At 41.1% G+C, this 21,960-nt stretch overlaps 1 protein-coding gene across 2 annotated transcripts in view; it reads left to right on the top strand.

Annotated features, from left to right (window-relative positions):
- Nucleotides 1-4,679: 4,679 nt before the first annotated feature.
- Nucleotides 4,680-21,960, top strand: part of ZNF107 (zinc finger protein 107) — a 40,715-nt gene continuing 23,434 nt past the window's right edge. For both annotated transcript variants that reach the window (XM_077996662.1, XM_015133402.3), the window contains exon 1: nucleotides 4,680-4,861. In XM_077996662.1, the coding sequence (XP_077852788.1) occupies nucleotides 4,859-4,861 (3 nt within the window). In that variant the 5' untranslated portion in view covers nucleotides 4,680-4,858. The remainder of the gene's footprint in view (nucleotides 4,862-21,960) is intronic.

Here is a 21,960-nt window from a genome sequence, read left to right as displayed (position 1 = left end):
ACTCCCATTCACAATTGCTACTAAGAGAATAAAATACCTGGGAATACAACTTACAAAAGATGTGAAGGCCCTTTCAAGAAGAACAACAAACCACTGCTCAAGGAAGTAAGAGAGGACACAAAGAAATGGAAAAACATTCCATGCTCATGGATAGGAAGAAGCAATATCGTGAAGAAGTAATTTATTGATTCAATGCCATCCTCATCAAGCTATCATTGAATTTCTTCACAGAATTGGAAAAAACTACTTTAAACTTCATATGGAACCAGAAAAGAGCCTGCATAGCCAAGACAATCCTAAGCAAAAAGAGCAAAGCTGGAGGCATCACATTACCTGATTTCAAACTATGCTATAAGGCTACAGTAACCAAAACAGCATGGTACTGGTACCAAAACAGATATATAGACCAATGTAACAGAACAGAAGCCTCACAAAGAACACCACACATCTACAACCATCTGATCTTTGACAAACCTGACAAAAACAAGCAATGGGGAAAGGATTCCCTATTTAATAAATGGTGCTGGGAAAACTGACTAGCCATATGCAGAAAACTGAAACTGGACTCCCTCCTTATACATTATAGAAAAATTAACTCAAGATGGATTAAAGACTTAAATGTAAGACCTAAAACCATAAAAATCCTGGAAGAAAACCTATGCAATACCATTCAGGACATAGGCACAGGCAAGGACTTCATGTCTAAAACACCAAAAGCAATGATAACAAAAGTCAAAATAGACTAATGGGATCTAATTAAACTAAAGAGCTTCTAAACAGCAAAATAAACTATCATCAGAGTGAACAGGCAACCTACAGAATGGGACAAAATTTTTGCAATCTATCCATCTGACAAAGGGCAAATATCCAGAATCTACAAAGAACTGAAACAAATTTACAAGAAGAAAACAACCCCATCAAAAAGTGGGTGAAGGATATAAACAGACAATCCTCAAAAGAAGACATTTATGTGGCCAATAAACATATAAAAAATGCTTATCATCACTGGTCATTAGAGAAATGCAAATCAAAACCACAATGAGATACCATCTCATGCCAGTTAGAATGGTGACCATTGAAAAGTCGGAAACAACAGATGCTGAAGAGGATGTGGAGAAATAGGAACACTTTTATACTGCTGGTGGGAGTGTAAATTAGTTCAACCATTGTGGAAGACAGTGTGGCGATTCCTCAAGGATCTAGAACTAGAAATAACATTTGACCCAGCAATCCCATTACTGGGTATATACACAAAGGATTATAAATCATGCTACTATAAAGACACATGCACATGTATGTTTATTGCGGCGCTATTCACAATAGCAAAGACTTGGAACCAACCCAAATGTCCGCCAATGATAGACTGGATAAAGAAAATGTGGCACTTACACACCATGCGATACTATGCAGCCATAAAAAAGGATGAGTTCATGTCCTTTGCAGGGACATGGATGAAGCTGGAAACCATCATTCTCAGCAAACAACAAAATAACAGAAAACCAAACATCGCATGTTCTCACTCATAAGTGGGAGCTGAACAATGAGAACATATGGACGCAAGGAGGGGAAAATCACACACTGGGGCCTGTTTTGGGGTGGATGGCTGGGGATGGATAGTAGGTGATGTGCTGATGGGTGCAGCAAACCACTATAGCATGTGCATAACTATGTAACAAAGCTGCACATTCTGCACATGTACCCCAGAACTTAAAGTACAATTTAAAAAAAACTAATGTAAAAACAAAAATTTTAGTGCTAGCTGATTTAGCATAAAAATGTGGCAGAGTATTTACCTGATGTTCAATTAATTTATGTTTTCCCTAAATTAGCAGTTTTGTGTGTTAGTCTCTTCATTAGAATTCTCACAGGTTTTTTTTTTTTTGAGATGGAGTCTCACTCTGTCGCCTGGGCTGGAGTGCAGAGGCGCCATCTCGGCTCACTGCAACCTCCGCCTCCTGGGTTCAAGCAATTCTCCTGCCTCAGCCATCTGAGTAGCTGGGATTACAGGAGCCCACCACTAGGCCCAGCTAATTTTTTGTATTTTCAGTAGAGACGGGGTTTCACCATGTTGACCAGGCTGGTTTAGAACTCCTGGCCTCGTGATTTGCCTGCCTCGGCCTCCCAAGGTGCTGGGACTACAGGTGTGAGCCACCATGCCCGGCCGAATTCTCACAATCTTTACCTAATTCAAACAATATAATTCTAACGTTATCAGAAATCTGTACTCAACTCATCTGGGCCTTTTCCATCTTTTCATGAACCTCCTTGAAGACACAGTATTCTAGGATTTTTCATGCTTTTAAAGTTTTTAGAAACTACATCAGAATTAAGCCATTAGCTGTGGAAATGACTTTACATGTTTGCAAAGAAACAAATTAAAAGAAATTAATTATATCTGTTGCCTACAATAATTTATCATAATAACCATAATTATGAATGAGTATATACTCAGATATATTTGATTTTTAGAAATTTCATACAATTTTGACATAAATATTAATAACATATTTATTAAAATATAAGTTAAGGAGGTCAAATATATATATACACACACATATATATACACACACACACACACATATATATATATATATACACACACTTTTTTTTTTTTAAAAGACGGAATCTCCCTCTGTTACCCAGACTGGAGAGTAATGTCACAATCTCGGCTCACTGGAACGTCTGCCTCCTGGGATCAAGAGATTCTTCTGCCTCAGCCTCCTGAGTTGCTGGGATTACAGGCACCAACCACCACGTCTGGCTTAATTTTTGTATTTTTAGTAGAGACAGCGTTTTGCCCTGTCAGCAAGGCTGGTCTTGAATTCCTGACCTCAGGTGATTCATCCGCCTCTGCCTCCCAAAATGCTGGAATTGCAGGCATAAGCTACCAAGCCTGGCAAACATTATTTTTATTTTGATAATGCTTCCAGGTAAGTTAACTTTTTTTTTTTTTCAGTCGAAGTTTTGCTCCTGAGTAGCTCAGATTACAGGCACTCACCACCATGCCCAGCTAATTTTTGTATTTTTAGTAGAGACAGGGTTTCATCATGTTGTCCAGGATGGTCTCCATCTCTTGACCTTGTGATCTGCCCACCTCGGCCTCCCAAAGTGCTGGGATTACAGGCATGAGCCACCTCACCCTGCCTGTTTATCACTCTTTTGCATGCTGCATTGACACTCTATAGCATCCAAAAGTTCGGGGTCTAAAAGAAAGACACTTTTTAAGCAAAATTTCATGTTGGGAAGCCTGTCAAATATGTTATAGGGTTAAAACACTTCACTAAAATATAGGATCACAGATCACTATAAAATAATAGCCATTTATTTATCCAAAGTGATAATTAAAAGATTTAAAAAAGAAAATCATTTACTGTTTGATACAGGAAATTCAGTTTTCCAGTCAAAAAATCTGAGAACGATAGCATGAGAAAAATTCTATCTCTTTTCTACTTTCTTTATTTTAAACTTTATTCAAAAGGTGAACAAAAATATTTTACTATGTCATATTGATATGTAAAATTTTTGTTCGAAAGAAAATCAACTTTTACTTTTGTGTTAGTGTATTATTAATACTAAAGCTAATTTTAATAAAACCTTATAAATAAATCCATCAAATGTGTCATTTTTGGCTACTGTAGATTTTCATAAATGTTTTATAGTCTGTTATAATAAATTTTTCAACTTTTTATATTATATTTTTGGTTTTTTCTTTTAATTTGAAACAATCATTAAGTAATTTCAAACTAGATAAAATGTTTCTAACTTTCTTCATTAAAAGCATATTTTGCCTTTGTTTATATATTATGCAGAATTGTTTTTCATACATCTAGTAGTTTTAATTATATCCATATTAATTACGTTAACTCTTAACAGCCTTGGGTTATTTTATACCTGCTGTCCTCTGCTCCTTTTATGGCCACGGTCTGTTCCACCTCAGAACTAAAGAGAGATATTGGTCGGGAGAGGCCAATATCTTCCCTCACCTCTGGCAGAAAAGGAATGTTCAGGCCCTTCAACCCCCTGTTGTCGAAGCTGCACTTCAATGTGACAGCTATTGGCCATGTATGGCTACTGGGCGTCCAGAATGTGGCTGGTCTGAACTGCGATGTGCTAGAAAGGTAAAATACAGAGTTAAAGATTTAGTTCCAAAAATATATACACTTCATTAATAATTACATATTGCTCAGATATTAATATAATATTTTTGATATAGTGGGTTAATTAAATGGTTAGAATGAATTCCACCTGTTTCTTCTTCCTTCTTAAAGTTTGCTAGGAAATTCAGAATACACATGTGGCTCACGTTTTATTTCAGAGGATTGCCTCCTTTTTAAACTCTCAATTGGCCTGCTCAAAGGACCAGAATTCAGAAAGGACATAAAATCTGGAATTTTAAAATAATTGTTACATTATTTTCATGTGTGAATAGCCACATAATACATTATTCATAAATGCATATGACTTTATACGCAGATTAAATGCAAATGCCTTCTGGTGGACCTGGCTCAACTCAGGGAGGAAGCCCTGCCTGAAAAGGCTGCAGCTTAGGTTTCACTTTATCTTCTTCCAGCCCAGCATCTGAGCATATCTTCTGTCACTACTGAGGGAGCGGAGCAGCAAACGTTATCCAATCAGCATCGCTGGGCTGGGAACCGTCCAATCAGGCACGCAACTGGAGTGGACAGGACGGCTTCCGGGATTTGGCGGGGCCTTTGTCTCTGGCTGCAGCCGGAGCCCCTGGTTTTCTCTTCACTGCTCAGTGTCCTCTGCTCCTAGAGGCCCAGCCTCAGTGTCCCTGTGACCTGCAGATATTGGGAGATCCACAGCTAAGACGCCGGGACCCCCTGGAAACCCAGAGATGGTGAGAGTGCTGGATCCGACATCCCGAGAGAGGGGGAGGGGCTGGTTGGAACCGGTCGGAAGTGGCTGTGGCTGGACTCGGGCCTCCAAAATCCGCGGCCCCGAGTTCTTGGCGCAGCTTGGCCCTCAGTCTCCCGCGGCCCGGAGTTCTCTTTGGCGCAGCTCGGTCCTTAGTCCCCTTCAGCCGTAAGATGGCGGCTGGGCTGACAGCCGGGGCCTTGGGCGTTCTGTTTTCTCCCTGCGCAGTGACTGTGCCCTGGCCTGGAGCCCTCTCTGGGCAGCTCAGCACCCGCAGCGCCGCATCTCTACCCGATTGTGCAGGGATGCCGGGGGGGTCATCAGGAGAGAATCCTGAGTCGGGATGCGGGGTTCATGAATGTTTAAAAGCTTTAGTCTGTGGAGTTCCTAGTCCATCTTTTTTCTCTTAAAAATCTGTGGAAGTCACCGCAAAAATATTGAAGAATTTAATCAAAGAGTAATTCAAGAATTGTAGAACACCCAGCTGTGGTTTGTAATTTGTTTTCCATGGGAGGGACTTAAGAAAATACTACTATAAGGTGCATGATAAAGGAAAGCAAATTCAATAATTGGTTAGGGAGAGTTATGTAGTTTCTTAGTTTTAGATCAAGGTGGAAATTTTCTGGTCACGTAATCAGAGCTTAATTGGCAGTTTATGGTTGATTAAGCCTAAATTTTGTTTTCCCCAATGTAGTAATTTACAAAAAAATGCATCTGAGTTAGACTTTTTTAAAAGTAAAAACCCTGGGACTAGAGCCACCTCAGTCTAATTGTCTGCCATTTAATTATTTTCACACTCCACAGGGGACAGATTTTCCCCTGCAACTTTCACATGTGTCTCAAGCGGGGTCTCAAGACTACTCCTTATTCCCCATTCTTTTAGTCTAACTGACTTGCAGTGAAATGCTAAATTTCCAGTTTCTTCTGACATTCCCAAATGCCAACTTCCACTCCCTAATTCACATTATCAACTATTTGTCCTTTAGTGTACATTTTAGATACTGTATTTTAATTAATCATTGTTGACAAATTATTGGGTGACACTTTAAAAAAATTATTTGCTGTTTGAAAATATTTCCAATGAGAAGAAAACAAAAAATAATCCCCTGACACTGTATTGTTAAAAAAAAGTCTGTGCCTATTTTCCTTTTGTCGTCCCTAGGCACAGAGATCTTATCAGAATGTTTTTGGGTCAGGGGTTCCCTTTGGAAACTTTATGGGGTGATGTGTCCTCAGCCACCTTTCAGTTTTCTCCTGGCCCTGGATTTCAGTACTGTGGATAAATCAAGATATCTACTGTGGCTGTGTATGCTAGAATCTCTGGTAAATTTCAGCTCCTGGCCTGGAATGGTACTCTGGGTATCTGGGAATGGGAGACATAGGACAATCTGAGGTTGGAGTGTAGCCTCTCAAGGGAGCAGGTGGATGCCCCGGGGCTGAGAGGAATCTCCTTCCTTTGGAAAGCCAACTCTTTGAGGCATTAAGATTGTGTTGGCTCAACCCAGCTTCCATTTCTGAGGCATATTGCTGGTCAGCCAATCAGATGCTGGTATTGAGAGGAAAACACAGAAATAATTTCTGCCCCCTGGATTCTCTTAAGATTTGTGAAACAAAAAATGGTATCCCAGAAGACAAAAAAAAAAAAAAAATTCAAACTTGACTCCAGTGAGATGGTACAAGAACTTGCAAAGTGAAATGCATGGTGGTCACTGAGCACTTAAGTGAGCAGGATGGGGTGGGAGAATCTCTCTAGTGATTGGGTGGCCTGACTTGACACATGAGTCAGACACATCTGTTTTTTAATCAGCACCGCCACTCCCTGGGTTTGTCACCTTGAAAAGATTTGTTCACTTATTTTGATTTCAGTTTATAACTGTAACTTGCATTTTATTAGTAGGATTTAAAAGGTAAGAAAATATTTACAAAGAGCATAAAAGAGGTGAGTTTCAGAAAAAAATAATATCTAATCATATATTCCATTTATTAAGAATTCTAATTTACCTTTTTCTTTCCCAGACTTAGTTTAGGAATTTTCTCAGGTGTGTTTTTTATGCCTGTGTGATGTCCAACAGTATTCCAAGGCTTAGTTTTTAGAGTGCTACCAGGGAAACAAAAAGGAAAAAAACCTCTCTTCCATTTTGGCTGTAGAAAATGAATACATTTTTACAAGAAAATGTGGTAGATAATTGATGAATTACATAGATTTATGAAAACAGCCGTTCCTCTTTTTGCAGGGTATGTTTGTTACAGTGAATACCTCTGTGCTATATCCTGTCATCTTGGTTTGTAAGGATAATGCTACATTTTTATTTTATTTTATTTTTGAGACAGAGTCTTGCTCTGTCGCCCAGGCTGAAGGGCAGTGGTGCGATCTCGGCTCACTGCAACTTCTGCCTTCCCGGCTCAAGCAATTCTCCTACCTCAGCCTCCCAAGTAGCTGGGATTACCGGCATGTGCCACCATGCCCGGGTAATTTTTGTAGTTTTATTAGACACAGGGTTTCACCATATTGGGCAGGCTGGCCTTGAACTCCTGACGTCAAGTGATCTGCCCGTGTTGGTCTCCCAAAGTGTTGGGATTACAGGCATGAGCCACTGCACCCAGCCGGTTAATGCTAAATTTTATAAGATGAAAGTTGGTACCTCCTAGAAGTGTTCCCATATGACCAATTGATTACTACATAATTTTTAATGAAAATCATAAAATAATACATTTATCATCTGAAAGGAATAAATACTTTTGCATTTCTTATTGAGGTATGAAATGTAAGCACCTTAAAATTTCCTTCCCTTGGCCGGGCGCAGTGGCTCATGCCTGTAATACCAGCACTTTGGGAGGCCGAGACGGGTGGATCACGAGGTCAGGAGATCGAGACCATCCTGGCTAACATGGCGAAACCCCATCTCTACTAAAAATACAAAAAAAAATTAGCCAGGCGTGGTGGCGGGCGCCTATGGTCCCAGCTACACGGGAGGCTGAGGCAGGAGAATGGCCTGAACCCGGGAGGCAGAGCTTGCAGTGAGCTGAGATCCGGCCACTGCACTCCAGCCTGGGCGACACAGTGAGACTCCGTCTCAAAAAAAAAAAAAAAAAAAATTTCCTTCCCTTGGCTGGGTGCAGTGGCTCATGCCTGTAATCCCAGCACTTTGAGAAACTGAGGTGGGCAGATCACCTGAGGTCAGGAGTTCAAGACCAGACTGGCCAACATGGTGAAGCCCCGTCTCTACTGAAAAGTTAGTCAGTCATGGGTGAAGGGCACCTGTAGTCTTAGCTACTCGTTAGCCTGAGGCAGGAGAATCGTTTGAACCTGGGAGGCAGAGGTTGCAGTGAGCCAAGAGTGTACCACTGCACTCCAGGCTGGGCAACAGAGCAAGATTCTGTCTCAAAATAATAATAATAATAAATTCCTTCCCATATATAAATACTGTGCATAATTTTGCTGAATTTTTAAAGCTGTTTCAAAACCCAAGTGAATAACCTTGACATGGAAATTAAAGCTTGTGCCCAGTGATTCCAAGCTAAGGCTAATATTGAGCCTGCAAAGGGAAGGGAGGTTATTAAAAGCCCAGTTAGTTCTTTCTTGGAAGCCTCCCCTGCTCACCCCAGCCATGAAAGAAGCCTTTATTCTGAGAGAAGCTACAGAGCCCTGGACATCGGGGGACCCACAGGCAGATGCAGTTAACATTAAGATGGAAGAGGAATGGGAGAGTCTTACTAAAGATGAAGTTGTTATCGTTTTGAGGCAGTATTTTACTTTTTTTTTTTACTTTGTAAAAACAGAATGAGGTTTCTCTAAAAAAAATTTGAATTTTAAAGGAGTATTGCAACAGAAGGAAGTACCAACTATAAGATCTTTAAGAATTGCAAAGTTTATGCAGACGAAGACTTTTTTTCTTAGGGAGGAGCAAAGAAGTTTAGAAAGAAGATCACAGGGGAATGGCAAATGAAAGGTGAAAAAATCATATACTAGATTAGAAAATGTTTTATCCTGAAGTCATCAAGTTTTTAGGAGGGACAAAAAATGGGGTTGTATGTTGGCTCAGACTGAGGGTAGCTCAAAGTTCAGGAGCCTGTGGAAAGGAGATAAACTTAAGTGAAGTTTGATTAAGAAGAATTTTATTTTGACCACTGAAGAAAAATTCAGCTAATTTTTAATATGAAAAAGAACAAAATACGCAGAGTGAGTGTTTGGTTATTAAATAGTTAAGAAAAAGAGCACCATCGAAGTCATAATGGGAAGGGTGTTTCTTTTCATAAACTGTTCCTGGAGAACACAAAGGATGGGGAATTTTATTAATCACAGCTATTTACCAGGATTATCTATGTGCTTCATCTTTCTCTACCTCTTTTCTTTGTCCTGTACATTTTTTCCATTTAAATTTTCCTGGGTTGTATCTTGTATAATAAACTGGTCAACATAACTACAGTGTTTGCTGAGTTCTTTGAGTAGCTCTATCAAATTATTGAACTGGAGGGAGTTTATGGGTGTTCTAAATTTTCAAACAGTAGTTTTAGAAGCACAGATTGGCCCATATGGTGTTTGGCATCTGCAGTGAGGACAGTGTTGTGGGACTGAGCCCTGAATCAGGGTCTGCTGACTCTGGGGTCGGAATTCAAATGTTAAACAATGTGTTAGTTTTGGAGAATTGCTTGATATTAAGCAAACTTTACAGATTTGGTGCCAGAAGAAAGATATCAAACAGGCCTGGCCTGGAGTGGAACTCTGGGTGTCTGGGAATGGGATGCTCTACTTTCCTGCACACAGACTGTCACACTGCCCATTGTCCTGTGATTCCAGGTCTCCTGCCATGGTGAGAGAGGACTGAAAACTTAGAGGAAAGGTGCTCTGATTATAGACCCACTTTTCTTGCAGCTGCCATCCCAGAATTTCCACCCACTCACAAACATACCCACTAGACATTGATGTGTCCACCCCCCTCTCAGGACTAGGCACCACCCTCAGGTATTTCACTACAGCATTTTTTTATTCTAGTGTTTTTTGCCAAAAACCCACAAAAGTGTCTACAAGTCTGGCATATTGCTATTCCCAGACACTGAATCTGCAGAGCAAACTGCTCTCTCTACCAACCAAGGGTTCTGGACCACCTGTTCATAATCTCATCTGCTTGCATGGACACAGATAAATCAGAAGACAGCTCCATCTGGGCCACTGTCTGTAGCACAAACCAGTCCTCCCACCTACATTGCATTCTCTCACACCAATGGATTTTTTTCCTTTTAACTTTTATTTCTGTTTTGGGGTACACATGCAGGTTTGTTATATAGCTAAAATTGTGTCGTGGGGGTTTGGTATGCAGATTGTTTTATCGCTGAAATACTAAGCATAGCACCAAACAAGTATTTTTTTGACCCTTTTTGTTCTTTCACCTTCCACCCTCAACTAGGCCTCTGTTGTGCCCCTCTTTGTGTCCGTATGTTCTTATTATTTAGCTCTTATACATGAGAAAATATATTTGGGTTTCTGTTTCTGCATTAGTTTTCTAAGGCTAATGGTCTCCAGCTCTATCCATGTTGCTGCGAAGGACATGCTCTTGTTCTTTTTTATCACCACATGGTATTCCATGATGTTGATGTATCATATTTTGTTTGTATTAAATATTTTGTTGTATTTTATTTTTATTATAATTATTTTTGGAGACAGGGTCTCATCCTGTCGCACAGGCTGAAGTGCAGTGGTGTGATCTTGGTTCTCTGCAGCCTCAGCCTCCCTGGCTCAAGCAGTCCTACCTCAGCCCCCAAGTGTGTACCGACAGGTGTGTACCGTTATGCCCGGCTAATTTTTCTTTTTGTGTTTTTTGTAAAGACGTGGTTCTTTCACATTGCTCAGTCTGGTTTTGAACTTTTGAGTTCCGGAAATCCACATGCCTCAGCTTATGAAAGTGCTGTGGTTACATGTGTGAGTCACCATGTCCTACCATACCATATTTTCTTTATCCAGTCTACCATTAATAGGTATTTAGGTTGATTCCATGTCTTTGCTGTGTGAATAGTGCTGCAGTGAACATGCATGTGCACGTGTCTCTATGACAGAATAATTTATATTTCTTTGGGTATAAACCCAATTATGAGGTATCTGGGTCAAATGATAATTCTGTTTCTAGTTCTGTGAGGAATCACCACACTGCTTTTCACAATGGTTGAACTAATTTACGCTCCCACAGGCAGTGTATAAGCATTCCCTTTTCTCTTCAACCTTGCCAGCATCTCTTATTAACAATAGCCATTCTGACTGGTGTGAGATGGTATCTCATTGCAGTTTTTCTCTGCATTTCTCTAATGATTAGTGATGAGTATTTATTTATTTATTTATTTATTTATTTATTTATTTATTTTTTGAGACGGAGTCTCGCTCTGTCGCCCAGGCTGGAGTGCAGTGGCCGGATCTCAGCTCACTGCAAGCTCCGCCTCCCGGGTTCACGCCATTCTCCTGCCTCAGCCTCCCAAGTAGCTGGGACTACAGGCGCCTGCCACCTCGCCCGGCTAGTTTTTTGTATTTTTTAGTAGAGACGGGGTTTCACCGGGTTAGCCAGGATGGTCTCGATCTCCTGACCTCGTGATCCACCCGTCTCGGCCTCCCAAAGTGCTGGGATTACAGGCTTGAGCCACCGCGCCCGGCCCAGTGATGAGTATTTATTTATTTATTTGAGATGGAGTCTCACTTTGTCACCCAGGCTGGAGTGCAGTGGCATGATCTCGGCTCACTGCAACCTCTCCTGCCTGAGTTCAAGTGATTCTCCTGCCTCAGCCTCCCGAGTAGCTGGGATTACAGGTGCCTGCCACCGTGCCTGGCTAATTTTTGTATTTTTAGGAGAGACAGGGTTTCACCATCTTAGTCAGGCTGGTCTCGAACTCCTGACCTCGTGATCTGCCCGCCTTGGCCTCCCAAAGTGCTGGGATTACAGGCATGAGCCACCACGCCTGACCGAGCATTTTTTAAATTTGCTTTTTAGCCACATGTATGTCTTCTTTTGAAAAGTGTCTGTTCATATTTTTTTGCCTACTTTTTAATAAGGTTGTGTTTTTCTTATAAATTTATTTAAATTTCTTATAGATACTGGATATTAGACCTTTGTCAGAAGCATAGTTTGCAAATATTTTATTTTATTCTGTAGGTTGTCTGTTGATAGTTTCCACTGCTGTGAAATAGCTAGTTTAATTAGGTCCTATTTGTCAATTTTAGCTTTTGTTGCAATTGCTTTTGACATCTTCATCATGAAATCTCTGTCAGTTTGTATGTTAGAATGGTATTTCCTAGGTTATCTTTCAGGGTATTTTATAATTTTAAGTTTTACATTTAAATCTGTAACTCATCTTGAGTTGATTTTTATATATGGTGTAGGAAGGGTATCCACTTTCAATGTTCTATATAGTGTTAGCTAGTTATTCTAGCATCATTTATTAAATACGGAATTCTTCCTGCATTCCTCTTGTCAGCTTTGTCAAAAGACCAAATGGCTGTAGGTGTGTGGCATTATTTCTGGGCTCTATTCTGTTGCCCTGGTCTATTGGTCTGGTTTTTGTTGTTGTTGTTGTTGTTTGTCTTTTTTTTTTTTTTTTTTTTTAACCAGTACCATGCTTCTTTGGTTACTGTAGCCCTGAAGTATAGTTTGAATTCAGGTAATGCAATGCCTCCAGCTTTGTTCTTTTTGCTTAGAATTGCCTTGGCTATTCGAGCTCTTTGTTGTTCCATATAAATTTTAAAATCTTTTTTTTTTTTTTTTTTAAAGTTCTGCTAAGAATGTTTTTGGTAGTTTGATGGGAGTAATATTAGATCTGTACATTTCTTTGGGCAGTATGGCCATTTTAATAATTTTGATCTTTTCTATCCATGAGCATAAAATGACTTTCCATTTATTTGTGTCATATCTAACTTCTTTAAGCAGTGTTTTTGATTGTTATTGTAGAGATCTTTCACCTCCCTGGTTAGCTGTATTCCTAAATATTTTATTCTTTTGTAGCAATTGTGAATGAGATTGTGTTTTTGATTTGGTTTTCGGCTTGGATGTTGTTGATGTAGAGGGATGCTACTTATTTTTGTGCATTTATTTTGTATTCTGAAATTTTGCTTCAGTTACTTTTCAGTTTATGGAGCTTTTCTGTGGGGACTATAGGCTTTTCTTGATGTGTTGTCTGCAAACAGGGATAGTTTGACTTGTTTAGTTCCTATTTGGATGCCTTTTATTTTTGTCTTTTGCCTCATTGCTCTAGTGAGGACTACCAGTTCTATGTTGAACAGGAGTGGTGAGAGAAAGCATCCTTGTCTTGTGCCAGTTTTCATGGAGAAATGCTTCCAGCTTTGTCCATCCCGTATGTTGGTTGTGGGTTCCTCACAGATAACTCATTATTTTGAAGTATGTACCTTCAATGCCTACTTTGTTGAGGGCCTTTAATTATTTTAATGCGAAGGATGTTAAATTTTATTGAAAGCTTCTTCTGCATCTATTGAGATAATCTTGTGGTTTTTGTCTGTATTTCTGTTTATGTGATGAATCACATTTATTGATTTGTGTATGTTGAACTAACCTCATATGCCAGGGATAAAGTCTACTTGATCATAGTGGATTAGCTTTTATGATTAGCTGGATTCAATTTCCCGGTATTTTGCTGATGATTTTTGCATAAATGGTCATCAAGGATATTGACCTGAAATTTTCTTTTTTGGTTATGTCTCTGTCAGGTTTTGGTATCATATGATACTATTCTTATATAGTGGGATGGGAAGAGTGCCTTCTCAATTTTTTGGAATAGTTTTAGGAGAAATGGTACCAGCTCTTCTTTGTACATCTGGTAAAATTCAGCTGTAAATCTCTCTGGTCCCGGTCTTTTTTCGGTTGCTTGGCTATTTATTAGTAATTCAGTTTTGGAGCTTGTTATTGGTCTATTCAGGGATTCAATTTCTATGTTTGCTCAGTCTTGGGAGGATGTATTTGTTCAGGAATTGATCCATTTCTTTTAGATTTTCTAGTTTGTGTGCATAGAGGTGTTCATAGCAGACTTCAACAGTTATTTGTATTTTTGTGGGGTCAGTGGTAATGCCTCTTTTGTCATTTCTAATTGTGTTTATTTAGATCTTGTCTTCATGAATCTAACTAGTGGTTTATTTAACTCATTAATTTTTTCAAAGATTTAACTCCTAGGTTTCTTGATCTTTTGTATAGTTTTTCATGTCTAAATTTCCTTTGGTACAGATGTGATTTTGGTTATTTCTTGCCCTCTGCTAGTTTAGAAGTTGGTTTCCTCTTGCTGCTCTCATTCTTTTATTTATAATGTCAGTTTGTTAAATTGAGATCTTTTTAACTTTTTAATGTGAACATTTGGTGCTGTAAATTTCCCTCTTAACACTAGGTCAGCTGTGTTGCAGTACTTTGTTCTCATTTGTTCCTAAGAACTTCTTGATTTCTCCCTTAATTTTATTATTTACCCAAAAGTCATTCAGGTGCAGGTGTTTGTTTGTTCTTTGAGACAGAGTCTCACTCTGTCACCCAGGCTGGAGTGCAGTGGCATGATCTCGACTCACTGCAACCTCTGCCTCCCAGGCTCAAATGATTCTCTGCCTCAGCCTCCCACCACCATGCCTGGCTAATTTTTTTGTTTTTAATAGAGGTGGGGTTTCACCATGTTGGTCAGGCTGGTCTCAAACTCCTGACCTCAAGTGATCTGCCTGCCTCTGCCTCCCAAAGTGCTGGATTACAGGCGTGAGCCACCATGCCCAGCCCAGGTTTTTTAATTTGTATGTAATTGTATGGTTTCAAGTGGTTTTCTTTGTATTCCATTGTATTTTCATCAGGCTGTGATCTGAGTGTGTGGTTGGTATAATTATGGGATGTTTGGATTTGCTGAGAATTGTTTTATTCTGATTAAAAATCGGTCAGTTTTAGAGTATGTGCCATGTGGTGATGAGAAAAATGCATATTATGTTATTTGTAGATGAAGAATTCTGTAGCTGCCTATTAGGACTATTTGGTCAAGTGTTGCATTTAGGTCCTGATATCTTTGTTAATTTTCTGCCTCAATGATTTATTAGTGTCTGTGGGGTGTTGCAGTCTCCCACTATTATTGTGTCAGAATCTAAGTCTCTCTATACATCTTTAAGAAATTGCTTTATTCATGTGCACATGTGAAAGCAAATTAAATCTTGGGACTCCAAACTCAGTAAGCCAAACAGAAAAGTTAATCTGAGAACTGGGTCACACAAACCTGCCTTTCCCTTTTGGTTCCTAAATAAGATGGCTACAAGATGAAAAGCTGCACACCTCCCCCGATATGCGTCCACAATAAAATTCCTAGTGAGCTGCAGATCTTTACCCCAAAGTGTTTCTGTTAAAATTTTATCATAGAAATGTAAATTGATAGTTTATAGGTTCAGTCACTTCCCTTTCCATCAGACTCAAATGCCTATCTGTTCCTCTGCCCCATTTTGTCTGTGTTATCTTATGTAAAAATTCAGGTTCCCTGCATTTTTCTTCTGCCCTATTTGTCTATGTCATCTGATGTTTAAAAAAAAAAATGCAGATTCACTGAGCCAGACAAAGGCATGAATGACTGTATTTTTCTATCCTCTTCTTACATGAAAATTGTGTACTTACCAGTATCCCACCCTTTTCCCTTTAAACTTGAAGCCCTCAAAATCATCTTGGAAGAAAGACATAGACTTGTCTCCAGGGCACATATCCTTAACTTTGGCAAAAAAACCTCCTAAAATGATTGAGATTTCTCTTGTCATTTTTCTTGATTAACAAACCCATAGATTTTTTTTTTTTTTTTTTTTTTTTGAGGTGGAGTTTCACTTTTGTTGCCCAGGCTGGAGTGCCGTGGCATGATTTTGGCTCACTGCAACCTCTGCCTCCCAGGTTCAAGCCATTCGCCTGCCTCAGCCTCCCAAGTAGCTGGGATTACAGGCATGCATCACCATGCCTGGCAAAGTTTTGTATTTTTAGTAGAGACGGGGTTTTGCCATATTGGTCAGTCTGGTCTCGAACTTGTGACCTTAGGTGATCCACCCACGTTGGCCTCCCAAAGTGCTGGTTTTACAGGCATGAGCAACCGCACCTCGCTGGATTTTTTATAACACCTTTCTCTCTCCGGTTTTTTTTTTTTTTTTTTTCTGTTAACATTCTTTCAGTTGCACACAGTGTGCAAAATTAAGATGTCCAAGAGTTTAGCTGGGCATGGTGGCTCATGCCTGTAATCCCAAGCACTTTGGGAGGCTGAGGCAGGTGGATCATGAGGTCAGGAGATCAAGACCGTCCTGGCTAACACAGTGAAACCCCATCTCTACTAAAAATACAAAAAATTAGCCGGGTGTGGTGGCGGGCACCTGTAGTCCCAGCTGCTTGGGAGGCTGAGGCAGGAGAATGGTGTGAACCCGGGAGGAGGAGCTTGCAGTGAGCCGAGATCGCACCACTGCACTCCAGCCTGGGCGACAGAGCGAGACTCCGTCTCCAAAAAAACAAAAAAAATTGTCCAAGAATTCAAAAACATGTCCAGAGACCTGTCTGTTGTAGGAGAAAATTAAAAATAAGAGGCTTTATTCTCCCATGTGAAAATAACGGAGAATATTTTGCTAATCTCTTTTTTCTTAAAGGATTTAAATTTTATGTAGATTTTTGTCTTTGTTGTTTTGAAAGATACGTAAATTATGTTAATAGCTAAATAAATTTTTGGTCATTGTTCTTGATTTGGGATTGTCTCTAAGACCTCAGATTTATTGCTTTGTTTTTGCTTTGGCCAATTTTTTGTAAAATTTTTAATCTTTTAAAGTAGACACAGATTTGTTTAAATCAAAGCTCATTTTAAGAGCACACAAAAGTTGAGCACAAAGATAGTATTAAATTTAGCAATACAGAATGATGAAGACTAAAAAATGCTGAGTAAATTCCTTTGACAGAAAACAGATTATCCAAGGTAATTATCTATTATTTGCAGACTGAAATACTTCCATTGCAAAAGCGAGGTTCAGTGTATGAACTGAACAGTGGAGTATGTAGTTGTTGTTTGGTTTCTATTTATTACTTTAGAACAATTAGCCTAGTTAGGTGTAGCATTTGTAGACAAACTGCATTCATATCAATTAAACAGTATTTTCTACACTAGTATTTATTTTGAATGAATCCCTTAGTCATTTTAATATTGAATATTTATTTTGAATGAATATTTCAAAATAAATATTCAATATTTATTTATTTTGAATGAATTTATTTATTTTGAGTGAATCCCTTAGTCATTTTAATATTGTTATTCATACTTTTGAAATATAAAGTGTTTTAATTATGGTTACATACAATATTTTAAAATCCTATGTATAGTATGACTAGTACATTAAAATTATTTATGCTTAGATATTTTATCCAATATGAAAGAAAATTTACTACCAAATTATTACAGTGGATATGATATGCTTACTGATTTATTCAGTAGAGATAATATTAGGGAAGCATGATTTTAGTATCTTTTGTTTCACTAAATTGGAATGCTGCTATTACAAGACAAATAAACAAGGGTGATGTGGCCACTCAAAAACCGTAATAGCTCTTCAGTTAGCCATGATGCAAGCTCAAATATATTCCACTATATTAACAAAGTCCTATTCCAATTGTTCATCAAAATGTTTTGGTGGAAATTGTCAGGCATATTCCAGTATAGATCTCCCATTCAATGGCTAGAAGATAAGAGAGCAGCAGAAATGAAAGAGGAACCTCACTTTGTGTTAAGTTGTAGTCTGGATTGAAGAGATGACCCAGGCAGGCTTTGTGTGAGCAGTGAGGCTGTTTATTCACTTGGGCGCGAGCTCACATAAAGCCTGCTTGGGTCGTCTCTTCAATCCAGACTGCGCTGTAACACACATTTGATGCCGAAACCTGGGATGGGGAACTCCTTTGGGAGTCGTGTCCCCTAACCCCATCCCCTGACTTCTTGAAGAGACCCAGTCGTGACCTCGGTACCTTGGACTGGCTCTGTAAAAGCCCCGCCTCTGCCTTCGAATCGGTAAGAGACCTCCGTCCTTTCTCAAACTTTCCTTTTCTTAAAGAGAGAGCAGAGGACACTCGCTGTCTGTGTTTCCTAAATCTAACATTGGTCATGGATTATCTCCGGGAAGATAGTCTTCCCTAGGTGAGTGGTCAACCACAGGGACGTGCGTCTTGGTCACTCATCCACTGCACAATTCAGGACTCCAGTTGGGGACACCTGCTGAAGGTCCTTGTGGTTGCTCTCCTCCTAATTTCTCTCTCTCTGTCTCTCTGTTTCTTTAGTCCTCCACTGTCCATCATGGGCAACCTTCTGCCCTCCATTCCTCCTCCTCCTCCCTTGGCCTGTGTCCTTAAGAATCTAAAACCCCTGTGTCTTTCACCTGATCTGGAACCTAAACATCTCATTTTCTTCTGTAATATGACGTGGCCCCAATATAAATTAGACAGTGGCTCTCAGTGGCTGGAAAACGGCACTTTCAATTTCTCTATTTTGCAGGACTTAGACAACTTTTGTCACAAAATGGGCAAATGGTTTGAGGTTCCATACATCCAGGCATGTTTTATACTTCTGTCCCTCCCCAGCTCTTGTTCCCAATGGGATTCATCTCAAATTCTCCTTCTGTCCTTCCTGTCTGCTCCCCTACCACCCTCTGGCGACAGCGAGTCCTCCCTGTCCACAAACCCTTCCGATATTTCTCCTTCCTGCCCGTCCAACTCCGGTCCCAACCCTTCTCCAGACCCCAGTCCCCCTTCTACCCATACTGCGCCTCCCTATATCCCTTCTGTCCCCACTCTGCCCCATACCCGATCTGGCTTACAATTTGGTCCCACTTCTAATCCCCCTCCTCCCACCCCTCTCTTTCCCTTTTGAGAGGTGGCTGGAGCTGAAGGAATAGTCTGAGTTCATGTTTCTTTCTCCCTGTCTGACCTGTCTCAGGTCAGCCAGTGTTTAGGTTCTTTTCCATCAGACTCCACTAAATATATCTAGGAATTTCAATATTTAACTCAGTCTTGTAACCTCACCTGGAGTGACTTAAATGTCATCCTCACTTCTACACTCACTCCCGAAGGGAGCGAGTTTGGGCCCTAGTTCAGTCCTATGCAGATGACCACTGGCGCCTTGAACTAGGTCTCCAGGAAGATGCCAGGGAGGTCCCCCGTGAAGAGCCCCAGTGGAACTATCAAACAGGATCTCCTGGTATGGCCAGGTGAGATTATATGATCACTTGCTTAGTAGAGGGACTCCAAAAAGCTGCATATAAGGCAGTCATTATGATAAGTTAAACCACTCATGGCAAGGACGAAAATCCAGCCCAGTTTATGGCCTGTCTGACTGCCACTCTCAGACGGTATACAGCTTTAGACCCTGAAGGGCCAGAAGGCCAACTTATTCTTAATGTGCATTTTATTACCCAGTCAGCTCCCGATGTTAAAAAAAAACTTCAAAAATTAGAATCTGGCCCTCAAATCCCACAACAGGATTTAATTAACCTTGCCTTTAAGGTGTTCAGTAACAGGGAAGAGGCTATCCGGTGGCAGCGTATTTCTGAATTACAGATGCTTGCCTCCGCTGTTAGATGAACCCCAACCACGCCAATGGCCCGTAGGGATTTCAAGGCGTCCAGATCGCAGCGCCCAGCAGCCCCTCCAGGGCCATGCTTCAAGTGCCATAAAAATGGCCACTGGGACAAGGAATGCCTGCAGCCTGGGATACCTCCTAAGTCATGCCCTGTTTGTGCTGGCCCTCACTGGAAGTCAGACTGTCCAACTCAAGCTGCCATCCCTAGAGCTCCTGGAGCTCAACCCCACAGCCCCCTGGCTGACTCCTTCCCTGATGTCATCGGCTTGGTGGCTGAGGAATGACACTGTCCGAACACCTCAAAGGCCCCCGGACCATCATGGACCTCAGGTAACTCTTAAGGTGGAGAGTAAGTCCATCCCCTTTTTGATTGATATGGGGGCCACCCACTCCACCCTTCCCTCCTTTCAAGGACCTGTCTCCTTAGCCTCCATGACTGCTGTTGTGGGAATTGACGGCAAAGCCTCCAGACCTCTCCAGATTCCAATGGTGTGGTGTCAACTAGGTCAGCACTCCTTTTTGCACTCCTTCCTAGTCATCCCCACTTGTCCATTCCCTCTGCTCAGCCGAGATATCCTAACAAAACTGTCTGCCTCCCTCACTATTCCTGGGCTACAGCCACATCTCCTTGCCAGCCTTCTCCCCAACCCCTCACCAACCCCACAAGCTCCTCTAATGTCTCCCTTCCTTAGCCCCAAGGTCTGGGATATCACCTCTCCCTCCTTTGCTACAGATCACTCCCACCTCATCATCCCTTTGAAGCCAAACCATTCTCACCCTGCCCAATGCCAGTACCCTATCCCTATGCCACCCCTAAAAGGCCTAAAGCCTTTTTACCTGGTTTTTACAACGTGGCATCTTAGTACCTGTTAACTCTGCCATCCTTCCCTTTCAAAAACCAGACAAGTCCTACAGATTAGTTCGAGACCTTTGTCTCATCAGTCAGATTGTACTTTCCATCCATCCTATAGTGTCAAACTCATATGCTCTCTTGTCCAAAGTACCTCCCTCCACTACCTATTATTCCGTTCTCAACCTAAAAGATGCCTTCTACACCATTCCCCTACACCCCTCCTCTCAACCTCTTTTTGCCTTCACCTGGACTGACCCTGACACCCATCAGTCCCAACAACTAAGCTGGACCATTCTTCCCAGGGCTTCCGGGATAACCCTCATTATTTTAGCCAAGCCCTTGCCTGCAACCTACTCTCTTTTCAGCCTTCCTTTTCCTACCTCATCTGATATGTTGATGATCTTCTCTGCAGTCCCTCCTAGGAATCCTCCCAACAGAATATCCTCCTGCTCCTTCAGCATTTAGACTCTAAAGGGTACCGAATGTCCCCTCATCAATATTTATACTGATTCCAAGTATGCTTTCCACATCCTTCATCACAATGCTGCCATCTGGGCGGAAAGAGGTTTTCTAACCACACAAGGGTCTTCCATTATCAATGCCTTTATCATAAAGTTCCTCCTTAAGGCTACTCTCCTGCCTGCCAAGGCTGGAGTTGTGTCCACTGCAGAGGACACCAAAAACCGACAGACCCTGTCGCTAAAGCAAATGCCCACGCCAATAAAACAGCAAAAGAGGTGGCAAACGCCTCAGTGTCTGCAGACGTTCCAGTCTGTGCTCCAAAAGGCCAGTACGTTTCTTTCTCATCTATCATCCCTACCTACTCTTGTTCTGAAAGCCTGCTCTACTTGTCCTTTCCAACTCACAAGGCAAGTGGTTCTTAGATCACAGAAAGTTCCTTCTTCCTGCCTCAGAAGCGCAATCTATTCTCTCATCCCTCCATGACTGCTTGCGTGTAGGGTACAAGCCTTTGGCTCACCTCCTAGAGCCCCTTATTTATTTCTCATCGTGGAAGTCCATCCTTAAAGCAATCACCTCTCAATGTTCCATCTGCCACTCCACCAATCCCCAAGGTTTTCTTAGGCCCCCTCCTTTCACAACACATCGGGCCCGAGGGTTTACTACTACACAAGATTGGCAAATTGACTTCACTCATATGCCTCATGTCAAAAAATATAAGTACCTCCTAGTTTGGGTTGATACCTTCGCCAGATGGGTCATGGCTTTCCCTACTGGATCTGAAAAGGCTGCAGCAGTTATTACTTCTCTTCTAACAGATATTATTCTCTGTTTCGGCCTCCCTACTTCCATCCAGTCTGACAATGGTCCAGCTTTCATTAGCCAAATCACCCAGGCAGTTTCCCAGGCCCTTGGCATCCAGTGGAATCTCCACACCCCATACCATCCTCATTCCTTAGGAAAGATTGAAAGAGCCAGCAGCCTCTTAAAAACTCACCCTCCAGCTCCGAAAGGACTGGACTGTTCTCCTACCACTTGTGCTCCTCCGGATCTGAGCCACTGCCCATGAACCTACCGGGCATAGCCCATTCGAACTCTTATATGGTAGTACTTTTCTACTCGGGCCCAACCTCATCCCAGACACCAGTCCTCTTGGGGACTATTTACCCAGTCCTCCAACAGGCTAGGAATGAAATCCGTCA

The sequence above is a fragment of the Macaca mulatta genome, chromosome 3 (genome assembly GCF_049350105.2).
Source record: "Macaca mulatta isolate MMU2019108-1 chromosome 3, T2T-MMU8v2.0, whole genome shotgun sequence".
Classification (NCBI taxonomy): domain Eukaryota; kingdom Metazoa; phylum Chordata; class Mammalia; order Primates; family Cercopithecidae; genus Macaca; species Macaca mulatta.
Note: the sequence above shows the minus strand (reverse complement) of the source record. Positions and strands in the feature narration are given on the sequence as shown.